Source organism: Diorhabda carinulata, chromosome 6 (genome assembly GCF_026250575.1).
Source record: "Diorhabda carinulata isolate Delta chromosome 6, icDioCari1.1, whole genome shotgun sequence".
Classification (NCBI taxonomy): domain Eukaryota; kingdom Metazoa; phylum Arthropoda; class Insecta; order Coleoptera; family Chrysomelidae; genus Diorhabda; species Diorhabda carinulata.
Window position 1 is genome coordinate 2,309,124 of NC_079465.1, and position 12,348 is coordinate 2,321,471.

At 35.9% G+C, this 12,348-nt stretch overlaps 1 protein-coding gene across 4 annotated transcripts in view; it reads right to left on the minus strand.

Annotated features, from left to right (window-relative positions):
* LOC130895647 (E3 ubiquitin-protein ligase UBR4) overlaps positions 1 to 12,348 on the minus strand; it is a 32,239-nt gene that overhangs the window by 8,524 nt on the left and 11,367 nt on the right. For 2 of the 4 annotated variants that reach the window (XM_057803081.1, XM_057803079.1), the window contains 16 exons: positions 11,417 to 12,057; positions 11,094 to 11,361; positions 9,884 to 10,590; positions 9,355 to 9,823; positions 7,973 to 8,325; positions 7,609 to 7,916; positions 7,127 to 7,545; positions 6,416 to 7,065; positions 6,075 to 6,352; positions 5,740 to 5,983; positions 4,612 to 4,786; positions 3,883 to 4,337; positions 3,067 to 3,285; positions 1,360 to 2,990; positions 274 to 461; positions 55 to 219 (listed from right to left, as the gene is read on the minus strand). In XM_057803081.1, coding sequence (XP_057659064.1) covers positions 55 to 219; positions 274 to 461; positions 1,360 to 2,990; positions 3,067 to 3,285; positions 3,883 to 4,337; positions 4,612 to 4,786; positions 5,740 to 5,983; positions 6,075 to 6,352; positions 6,416 to 7,065; positions 7,127 to 7,545; positions 7,609 to 7,916; positions 7,973 to 8,325; positions 9,355 to 9,823; positions 9,884 to 10,590; positions 11,094 to 11,361; positions 11,417 to 12,057 — 7,170 coding nt within the window. Of the gene's footprint in view, positions 1 to 54; positions 220 to 273; positions 462 to 1,359; positions 2,991 to 3,066; positions 3,286 to 3,882; positions 4,338 to 4,611; positions 4,787 to 5,739; positions 5,999 to 6,074; positions 6,353 to 6,415; positions 7,066 to 7,126; positions 7,546 to 7,608; positions 7,917 to 7,972; positions 8,326 to 9,354; positions 9,824 to 9,883; positions 10,591 to 11,093; positions 11,362 to 11,416; positions 12,058 to 12,348 lie in introns of all 4 variants that reach the window. The other 2 variants (XM_057803080.1, XM_057803078.1) reach the window with 1 other exon arrangement.

Consider the following 12,348-nt stretch of genomic DNA (forward strand, 5'->3'; position numbering starts at 1 on the left):
TTCATTTGAACTACCTAACAATGAAAGTTTAAGTTTTATAAATACAATACTTACCTATATCAGCAGAACTTATGTGTCCGTTTAAACTCAAACTTATTCTCTCCATTAAAAGATTACACAATTCTTCTGTGGCCGTTCTATTGTCTTTAGTAAGTACACAAAGTAATTGTCTGACTTCTTCTTGATTGTGTACGCTACCGTTTCTCAAATTATTCCAAACTACAATAAAATAGAGTAAACAAAAAAATCCTGATAAATGAAAATAAGTTTTACCTAATTCTTGAACGAGCCCTTGGGAACAAAGAACTTGTCTAGTTGTTGGGTTGTGCGCCAATGCTCTCAACAGGGTTAAACAGTGTTCGGTTGCTGCAGTTGAACAACCGTAACAACGGTTATTCACGCAAGGTGAATTTATTAGAACTTCACTTAAAACCGGTGTGGATTTCGGAAGCTCCATATCCCTGTAAAAGTGATTATTTAATCATATATATAGACAGAATGACACAAGACAAGACATTTTTGCTTATGTGTAGTACAAGGTGCAACTCAAACTATTTTATTCAATTTTCTTGCTGCAGCAAATTCCTCTGATTACATGGAGTTAAATTTTTGGGTAGTACTCATCATTTATAACCTCAATAATACCGGATAAGTCCTTCGTAGAACCTGAACCTTTTTGTGGACATATAACCAAAGAAATGTCGTTTCGATGGACTCCTGAAGATACAACGTGCAGATTCTGCTGTGTAGAGAACAAAATCTCTATCCATATTTTCTCGGAGTGTTAGAAACTACGGGAACACATTTTAGAACGTATGAAATAGAAGATGAAGAATTAATATATGGTCAAAAAACAAGTGGGAAGCTATGATAGTCTGAAAAAACTCCAAAAAGGAAATCTAAAAAGATAGGAAGTAGTGAAAAATGGTTCTCAGCACGAGGATGTTGTCGAAAAAAGTGTCTAGGAAGCCGAAACATAGTCAGAAAAGTCTTGAAAACCAAATGGTCATATTAAAAAAATCAAAAAAAAGAATGTGGAAACGATGGAAAATGGAGATGACCGAGAAAAAAAAACGATCATGTGACGTAGATAATAATTATGAGTTGGTATCACATTCGAATGACAGATTGGAAAAAATAGCAAGGGATAAACCTATTGCTGAAAAAAGAAGAATAGGTTTTAATAAATTATATATTATCCATTTTGCTCAATGAGCTTTTGCTATCTTTCTTTCGGTAAGGTACAGTACTAACATGTTATTCAAAAAATAAAACGAGACTCCCTATCGGTAAGAAGCGGAAATACTTAGTTGCCAACCTTAGTTATAAAAACAAGTTTTGCTAGAAATTACAACATACCTGTGCTTTCTATCATAAGTTACCAATTCCTTCCTGGAAACCAACACTTTCTGTATTATCTTGCTCAATTCCTCAAAGGAAGTCTTACAATCATTACAATATTGTTGAGCCAGCATCTGAATTGTTTTATTAACTTTCAATTGAGGTCCGGATGTAGCATTAGCGCCTGCCGTGGAATTCGTAGAATTATTAGATGAACTACTGCTAGTCTCTTCGACTTTATTATCCGATCTATGCTCAGTTATTCTGAGTACTAAAGCCTCTAAAGTCGGTTTGTTCGCTATTAATTGTTTGTAAACCCTGTCGGCTTTTTCTAATAAAGAATTTATACTGGAAACGGTTTTTTTGCGGTCTTCGTCGTTTTCTATTGGTTCGACGGCGCAACAAGGTTTGGCCAATAAGCTAAAATCGAATTTAGCGTATTTACAAAAACCGCAAGCGTGACACAGGAACGGATCTTTTTCGTCGTAATTGATAGCGCGACATTTGTGGCATTGATAAACGTTTTCTCCGCAATTGGCGCAGACGCCCGGATTAGCCGGAACGGAAGCGCTGCATCTAGGACATTGCAAAGTTTCCGATGAAGCTTGAATGTTTTCGTAAAAATCGGCGTATTCCACCATCAAATTACAGGCTACTATCGGTAAAGGAAACTCGATTTTAACTTCGGTTTGTCCCGATTGCAATGTCACCTTTTTAGCTTTGTGCCATAAAGCCGGTTTATTTTTCAATTCCACCACCGCTTGTACGGATCTATTATTATAATAGATATTAACCGTTCTCACCATCTTTGTCCTTTTCAACTCTGCTATCCTTATAGTTATTTTACTAATAGTGTGACTGGATAAAAGTTTAACTATTTGAGTTGTTGTAGTAAATTTTGAATCCGCTTTGATAGAACTAAGTTTAATCACTGTAAAAGGTACTTCGGGGTTATTGCAGACCAGACAAGGTTCCGATTCCAAATAGTAACCATCTAAATCTACAAATTGACCCATATGAGCGTACAAGTTAGCGTTAGGATGAAGCGCCAGCATCTCATTTTGCGCTTTAAGCACGCCGAAAGCTCTTTCAACGTATTCAGGAATAAGTGGTGCACCTTCGGGTACTTCGGTATGTTTGAGTGAGAAATAACCCAAAAGATCCACAAATTGAGCCGCTTTGCGACCATAAACCGGCAATAAAGGCCACAATTGCCACAATAATTCCAATATCGATTGCTGATCTTTTGGTAGGGAGTTTTTATAAATTGCTTGTATCAACGCGTGAGCTTGCCACCTCACTGATGTTATATTCGTTTCTAGCATAAAAGTTTTCGTAAATCTTGCGAATACTTCTCTGGATACTTGCTTGGAGATTTGTTCGACTAAAAGCACGGAATTGGATTCTTCGAATAAAGCTTCTGTACTAGAATCGTCGGATTTTTCTCGTTCTTTTCTAGAAGTGGTCGGTTTGGCAACGTCAGTTCTTTTAACGGTCGGAGAGTTTACTACTAAAGCGCATTGTAACAGCTGTAGAATCGTAGGAGCGACGCCGTCGTCCAACAAGAAACTGACTCGCATCAAAAACTGAATGATATCTTCTTCTTTTATACAGAAACGTTGCCAGTTACCTGTTCGACTTTGGGCGACCTAAAAAATATGTTAAGTTATCCAAATGGAACTAGTAAATTATTATTTCAATTCGAATCGATTAAAATTCACCTACTTCAACGCAATATTTAAGATGTTCTATTAATTCAACTAGGGAATCATAGGGTAGACTGAGGGCGTGCTGTACGTCTGTAGTAGGTTGATAACCGGCTTTTGTACAACACTCCATTACTCTCTTCATGTGATTTTTCAAACCATGTAGATCCCTCAATTGTCTGTATGTATCTTTATTACCACAAATAAACATCAACAATTTTCTAACTTGTCTTCGTACCTGTAACATATATTAATTAATTAATTAATTGACTAAAGAGCAACTCTCAATCAAAATAAATAGAATAACGTTTACAAGAAGAAGAAACGAATTATAGGCACACCTATTCTTCACGGAACTTAACTGTTCAACTGATCCAGGATAACTAGAAGCCATCCTGGATAAAACACTTGGATCAATCTCCACTGTATTGCAGCTATATAGACTTATCACAAGACATGGGGGCTTAGGCATAAGATGGTATACTGAGTATACTAAATGCTCATTAAAGTCATGATTGTTTGTTTAGTGACCGAAAGCTGAATAAACAAGAGCTCCGAAAAACTGAAAAAAATTCAGAGCTAATCTGTTCCACCTCCCCTTCATGTTATAGTGAAAAAAATATCCAGATAGAAAAATTGAAACTAGGAAATCTAACAATGCATGGTGATAATCAATGACCATCAATAAAAGATCTTCCACAAGTTCGAAATGTATACAGATGGTTCGGAGTTGGCTATAATGAGCAAACTCTGAAAAATTAGAGTGAGGTGAGTTTTGGTTACCCTCACCTTGAGCAGTACACCTGATTATAAAATGTTATATAGTTATACTTACGAATGGCGTTTGAGGTGTCATCATGTAATCGCAAAGGTGATTGTACCAAGAAACGTCAAACGCAGAACTGATCGGTTCCGAAATTTCAGAATGTCTATGTACCTGATACGGTAACCTCAAAGCTATTTCAGTCAAAAGTTGAGGATAAGTCTGAAATACGTCTTGGTTATCTTTGACGAATTGTCGTTGGAAAAACGGAGTCATGTCGGGTGGCGGATGAGGTAATCGCTCTTTCAGTAAATTGCCAGTAACGCTATTTGAATCGTCTTCATTCGATGATGCTTTCCAATAATTCAACAGCGACTGAAGGAGTTTGTTGCAATAATTTATTATATCGGATTTGTGTAAAGCCGTCGCCGTAGTTCGAGAAACGAAAGTCGAATTATCCGTTGCTGGTGTTTTACTACTTGACGAAGATGGAGTTGATGATGTTTTGCATCTCTGCATGAATACGCCTGAAATTAAAAGTGTATTTAGTGTATTTACTCATTAAATGACAAAACGGAAGACCGAGAATGGACCTGGGATCAAAAAGAGGAAAAGTTACAGATAATGGCAAAGACAGTGGTAGAAATGGATACAAGAGGGACCGTAACCTTCATCTGATACTAAATAAAGGTGTAGGAAAGAAACATGAGTATTTAAATAATTAATTAAAGGTTTTTGTGATTTATTTTTCAAATTTCTTCTTTTTCTTAGTACTATTTATTAGAAAATGAATGTACTCACTAATAAGTCTTAGTAGAATCAATTGTACTTCTCGCTGTTTAGTTCTAGTACAAATATCAACAAAGTTGTCATTAGTCAATTGCAATTCGTTTATTATAGTGGACAAAAGGGCGTTTAAACATGTTCGATCCCGCTCGCAATGTCCATCGATGTCGGATGTAAGTTGGAGTACGACCTAAAGAGAAATATTATTTGATAAATTGTCTACAAAGAAGTACAAATAAGTTCATAACAAAGGTTATTATCGTAGATAAGGAGCAGATATACAGGGTGTAGTATCATAAAGTTTAAAATAAATTAAAAGAATTGAGTCACACACTATCAAAAACTACAGCTTCAAATGATTTTCTTCTACTTTTTTATCAGTTTCTTGTTTGTCTTCTACTTCTCTTTTTATCTATTCTCTTCAGGTTTTCTCTTTTTTTCAATTTTCTATTTCCTCCTATTTTATTCTTTTTTCGTTTTCCGATTTAGTTCTTTCATTTCTATTGGAAAGTACCTTTGCCATTGAAGCCTATTTTTCATAATAATGATTTATGAGTAATTAGGCTTCTAAAACCACAACGTGGTGTCGAATTTCCTCGTGTGGAATTTGTATCGGTATGTAAAAATGTACCAGGAATTTTCATTCCTAAAGCTGGATGATTGGGACCTAGTGGACAAGTGGTTCTAACAAGACACTGTAAGAGCATCGTTTATTTTATAAACAAGTACACCTGTTATACTGTCACGCAGAGTGGAATCATTTTGGTTAGTTCTGAAGAAAGTATCTAGAATTTTAGGGTTTATGTCATCGAGTTACAAAACAGAGATTCACCTAAAATTAATTGACAGTTAACTTCACCGCAACACAGTACAACTGTCATCTGTCATATTGTCAATGAGAGTGGAATAACTTTAGTTCTGAAAATACCATATCCAAAATTTTAGAGTTTATATAATCGAGTTACAAAAAAAGGGAAAGTAGACAAAAAACAAACCGAATGAGGATGAAGACAGTTAACTGCACCACAAATTAGTAAAATGCTTTCATGAGCAATTACATAAAGTATCTTTAAACCTTCTGGTGGTAATGTTTAAAATGTAAAACAAACACTATCTCACCGAGATTTTATTCTAACAACTCACTTGCAAAAACGGTATCGCTCTAACACCATCTACATTTTTCAATTTTGGTAAATAGTCGATCAATTTTTCCAATAGCTGCAACCTAAGTACGTGAAGTCTGCTGCTATTTTCCGTTTCGATTTCCGCTTCGTCTTGTTGCGCGTCAGTTTCGGTCATACCGCCGACGGTGTTCGCAATTGAGCTGGTATCGGATCTAGATACCAAGTTGATAGTTTCTTGCATGTTATCGCCATACGCTGATGATCTATGACAAAAAACACTGGAAATAACATGAAATTAGTAATAAACGATTTTGTTATTATCCGTTTCGAATGATTTACAATAAATCTACAAACCTGCCGGATACGTTATGTTCACCGGTTATACTTTCCACTCCGCTACCTCCGCTTTCGGATCCGGCTTGTTCGGCAGGGGATGTTCTCAATGTCGAACCGTCCGTAGCCGCCGTGGAACCTTCATCGTCCGAACCGGCAGCCGAAGCTGTAGTATCACTGAAATTAGCAGCTTCTTGAGCTTGTGCATTCTGCCCTTGATGAACTAATACATCTTGTCCTAATTGAACTTGGAGACTTTGTAAGTTGACTTGGTTTTGTTCACCGCCAATTTCATGTTCCTTTTAATGTATGTATATATCATTAAAACAGTTTTCCTTTCAAATATTTATTCTTCTTCTTACCTGTAAACTTAAGGCTATAGCCAACTCTACCATAGCTTCATCATCGGCGTCTGGAGGTATATCTAACAAAGGGGGAAATCCTACTCCACCCCCGAGCAACGCTTCTAAAGGATTAACGTTATCCTGTTGGTGACCGGGTTGTTCCAACAATGAAATAGCTTCCACAGAATCGACGTCATATTGATTCGGTTGTCTGTGTTGGACAGTTTCTTCATGGCTACTAGAAGATGGTGGTTGATTACTAGTTTGCGTTTTACTTCTGTCTTCGTTATTCTTTTGTATAGGTGGCGGTGAGACGCAATGCGGCGGACTCGGAATAAATACTTTCCTTCTTTTTGCTTTTGGTTTAAGTACGACACTAAGAGCTTGTTTAGCGCTGAACGCTATCAATGGATCGCTACATAACAACAACTGAAGATATATCGCTATAGTTATATTACTGTAAGTATCGCTGCTGTTAAAGGCGTGAACTATTTCAACTAGAGCGTGTACTATTTGTTCGGTGTGTTTTAGTCCTTGCGCGACGACTAACGAAAGCGAAGGAATTTCGGGTTTTGACGAATGCAAGTACCACAAAACGTCTATAAGTTGAATCAAAAGGTGTTGACTTTGTGGCTTATGTTCCGTTGTTTTCGCCTCTTTGGAAGTACCTTCAAAAAACAGAGTCAGTAATGGAACAAACTACAATGAGAAAATTTTATATATATATACCTTCTTTATCTTTAACGTTATCCAATGGATCTTCGAGTACAACATCTTGTATTGAAGTATGACTATCGGCAAATTTGACCAAATTCTGTGGTCTAGCTACAGCGATACCTCTCACAATCAATACTAATCTGTAGTAACTTTCCGCGTCTAAATCTTTGACATTAGAGGTTGTCATTTCTGTCAAAGTTGTCAAAACGTGTTGCAACAAAGCGTGATCTTTGTAATTGTGGTACAGTTGTCTAGTGGAATGAAGGGATGATAATAAAGCCTTAGTGTGGATCTGTATCGAAGGTTGAGTGGGAAGCGTTAATAACGATGTAGCTACTTTAAGAGTTGGAATTTTAAATTTAGACAGTTTATCTTCTGTCAAATGGAGGGAGAAGTTACCATCCAGAGATTCCAATATAGAAACTACAAGTCTGAAATAAAAAATTCAATTAATTGGTATATAAATTGTTATTATTATTTTGATAATCACTTACTTTTCGAGTCTGGTCAACTGCGTTCTACTACTAGTATTTTGTTCACCTTCAGTTGCCGTAACTACTTGTTGCGTATTTCCGGTACCTGTAGACGGTACGTTTTCGTCGTTTTCTTCCGGCCACCCAAATGAATCTTTCGTTTTTCCGTATAACTTTATACTATCAACCATTGTAACGGTCTCCGGATCTTCAGAAGGACCGAAAAGTATGGTTATTTTTTTATCGGCTTGTAAACTTTCTTCTCGGGAAAACGGTATGTCGTACCAACGACTGCGGGTTGGGGTTATGGGAGTAATACGACCAAATACCTATAATATGTAATTAAAAATAGGTGTATAATATAAAACTAATTAAATAGGCTTACCTCAATAAACGACGGACATCTTTGTACGTCCTGACTACCGACCAAAACTCTTAATCCTACCATTACTATATTGGCGTCGTTATTTGTTACTTCAATAGAAAATCCTACGGGTTTATTACAAGCCACGTACAATCCGGTAGTGTTGAGACGGTGTTTCAACTGAGCTTGATTGTATATTTGCAAAAGATCGTTTCCGCCTATCTCTACATCATTCATTACTGTACAATGTTCGAAGAAATCAACAGGAAAGTTTAGAGAATTTGTTGTCTTGCCCGATTTAACGACTTTCTTTTTCTTTTGTTTAACCGTTGGGTTAGTTATTGTTGCTTGTATACTCGGCGACATCCAAAAACCTTAAAAGTTCACGTCATGTTATGTAAGATCAATTTCTTCAAAAAAATTAAAAACTGAACACCAAAATCAATTAAAACTAATTCGGTTTTTAAAAAAATTTAAGATTTCAACAAATCAAATACATAAGTATTCGAAAGCTCGGAAATATATTAGAATTGGTACACTTTGGTTGTTTTACTTTGCCACAATCCCACTACTAACACGCTCGTAATCTAACTATCAAAGACTTTATTCTAATTCATGTATGTATGTATGTATATAGGTGCTACAAGCAGCCATTTAAGCCCATCGCTGAGAAGTGACCCAGCCACTCAATTCCTTTCGATTCTATTATTTTGTTTAGTTCTGCTTTTCCAAAGAAATTTCATATTTCGTTATTTGTTCTTCTTAGCCAAAATTATTCATTATTTCATTTACAAAGTTTTGTTCTATGCGCCTTATTCCTGTCTCTATTCCTTTTCGTTTTTTGTCCTACACATCTTCATTATCTTTATTTACTCTTCATACTGTTGTATGGAACATTTTATGTTTGGCTGAGTTTCCTTTTTTAATTCCTTCTTTAAATTTAGCATCGAATCATCCGTTCCCTTTTCCCCCCGTTTTGTTATCTGTGGAATTTTTCTGGCAGCCTTATTTATAGTTTTCCCTAAATATTTCCATTTGTCTTTTACATTATAACTGTGTTGCTCTGCTAAGGCTCTCTCCAATTCTTATTAAAAAGTGATGGCTGTCCGAATCTGCTCCTCCATAAGAAATTTTATCCTTCAGTACACATATTTGAATCTTTAATACCTCAGCAAAGGATTCTATTCTTATTTGATGTAGTTTAATGTTTCTACGTTGATTTTTCCATAAAAAAATGTTACTTCAACTAAAAATGTAAAGTATTAAGTAAGTTATTAAAACTGATAATTAGAAACGTTTCGAACAATATTAACCCATTAATTTTATATCCCATGGTGTATTCATGATATAAAAAAAGACATACAATGCCAAAATAAAAAATTTTGATATTTTGAAAAACCAACCTGTTTGATCCATATTTGCCATATACATCTTGAGACTACCATCTTCACACAACAAAATCAAAGTGGTTCTTAGTTCGTTTCCTGAATTATGTCTAATAGCCACCATATCCATGATCTTACTTTTAGCGGGCACAACTCTGATTTCCTGTATCATGATAGTATCAGGTTTGATCATCAGAATGACTGGATTGTTATTAGATTGTATAGCGCAGCATATTAAACCTGGATGATTAGGAATTTCTGTCCATTGACATAACGGTTGAGCTGAGGAATTTTTGGAACCGTTGCTTTTTGAGGTACTGTTATTATTTTGAGGAAGATTTATGGGAAATACTAATGGAAGACTATTGGAACTAGGATTCATTGGAGATACGAAACTCTTTCCTTGGGCGTAGCTGTAGAAGAGAAGACCTAAGGTGTGGGAATAGTAGATGGAAACACCACCTCCGGCAACTTGACCATTTACATCCTAAAAACAAAATGATCTTTAGATTGGAGACGAAAAAGAATCACAAGTAAATGTACTTACTGCAGCTTCCAAGTTGAAGATATCTAAAGTATTGGTAACATAAAAGGATCCATATTTCGTGGACGAATCTTCGTTTAAAATTTCCTTGTAGATGTGTCCAGGTGAAGACATCAGCAGAATATGATAAGTTCCTCCCTCATACATAAAAGTACAATCTCTTATTTTTCCACTTGGTACCAAAAAGAAATACTGTGGACTTAGTGCGTCCAAAGCTAAATCGTATATTTTTACAAAATCTGCAGTCACTAAGGCTAATTTTGTTTGAGATCCCGGTAGCCAAATTGCTTTGACGATAAAATTACCAGTTTCCAATTGTGGATGTAGCACTAAATGATCAGAAACCGAACCGCCAGAAGTGAAAGTCAGTATATGACAGTCTTTCAAACCGCATACCGCTAAGAAATCTTCGTTACATAAATTACTGGATAGAGATAACACCGTGAACGGTATCGGCGCCGTGGATAAACGTGTTAATGTTAATTTTCTTGTCGACGAATCTGCTTGTTTTAATAAAGCCGATAACTGTAATACGGTTATTTTTCCTTTTTCGTGCGATACTGCCAGATGTTGCCTGCGACCTTGCGTTGAAGTCATACAACACATCGCTATTCTTCTCACTATGTGTGCGGACAGTAATTGTCTTATCGTTTGCCCTTGTTCTCCAGCATAACTCATTCGGACATTTTCAAAGGCACCTTCTTGAGATCCTGAAAAGATTAAACCGAGTTAAAATATTGGAATAAATAAGACAATTAGCTATTACTACCAAGGAAAATGAACACATAATGTCAATTTTTTTAATAAAAAAAAATTGGTGGATTTAAACCATAGAATTGATGTATTTTTTTGCAATGGAAGGTTATTTGGCTGGGGGTTAAAGGGATTCCAATTGTAGCCATAAAACAAAACTCTCTAAATCATCACCAATACTGATGAATCAAAATAGACATGAAAAAATCTTTGTCTTAAAATTGGCGTGGCAAAAATGAGTTCTATTGGTATCAGCAACAAGGTTCTGATCCGTTCTTCGATATCTCACCCACTGAAACCTTCTCATTATCCTGGAAATCAAAAATTGAGCCAAATGGAGTCCTGTTCTAGTTCCAGAGTACTCCTCTGGGGTAAGGTGAGATTATTATCCAAACGAACATATAAAATGAGCCATTTCTTGCATTTTAGCAACTTCAAGTCAATTTATTGTTATACTTACCCAAAGTGGGTACCATGAGCTGATCAGTGTGCATGAATTTCTTTTCACACGAATACAATTGATGTAATGCTTTGGTTCCGCGAATGTGGCAACCCACTAGAGAAGTTTTCCGACAGTTTTCTTCAATAGCCGGAAGAAGAGATTGCAAAAACTCTAATAAAGAACCGGTGACTTTACTAGATCCCAAATAATTAATAATGAACTCTTTGGAACCGTCCATTTGTTTGACGGTACTGGAATTTTTTCTTTCTTTAAGCAAAATCTGAAACTTTACATTAACGTTAAATAGAAGCGAAGCATTATAAATAAATAACCAAACTTACTTTATCGGTAGGTAGAGGACTGGAAGTTCTTCTTCTCAATGAACTAGTTAGCATATGTTCTGAACTCGTTCCGGCGGCAACGTTACTAGCTTCATTGGCCATAGGACTTCTTTTGACAAGAGCCTGACAACTGCCATCCTCTTTTGCCCCACAATCACAAAAGAAATTACCGTATTTGGCGTAACTCAAATCGTGTCCCTTGTGACACACCCTGGCGCATATAGAACACACTCCGACACCATCCAGCATTTTACATGTATGACAATGATACCAATGTTGATTCATGAATTCTTTTTGGGTTATGGTGAACGTACACAGTTTGTTGCAAAGAGAATCCTCGTCGCTATCTTCTCCGCTTTCGTCATCTTCGTTGGCAAAATCCTGCCATTCACTATCTAAATCTAATGGTGATTCGCTTTCCCATGGTGGACTTAACGGTCGGATCAGTTGAGGTAGTTGAGATGTTACTGTCAATACAACGTCACTAACGTAATCTAATATACAGGATGATGCTTCCAACATGGTGTTGTTCTTCATTGAATCGGGATCGCTCATCAGTTTTTCTACTACCTCTTTTTCTGAAATACGCTTATTACATAATTCAATCCATTCGGCTGTAGCAGGGAATAGGTAACTGTGTCCTAAAAAAAATATTGTAAACTTTATAAAGGCAATAGTCAAATTACAATTTATAACTTGAATTTTTGAAATGAAAGATTTGGAAATGTGTATCTAGGTCTGGAATATCTACACTTAAAGGAAAGGATAATAACTTTTATATGTTTTTGGGAATCATAAATAATAAACAACTATCTTAAAGTTTGATGTACACAAGAAAGTAACACAAAACACAATACGAAACTTAATAATAGACTTAGAAATCAATTAATCTTCTTCCATAACCTATAAAACAAAAATAATGAAAAATTGGA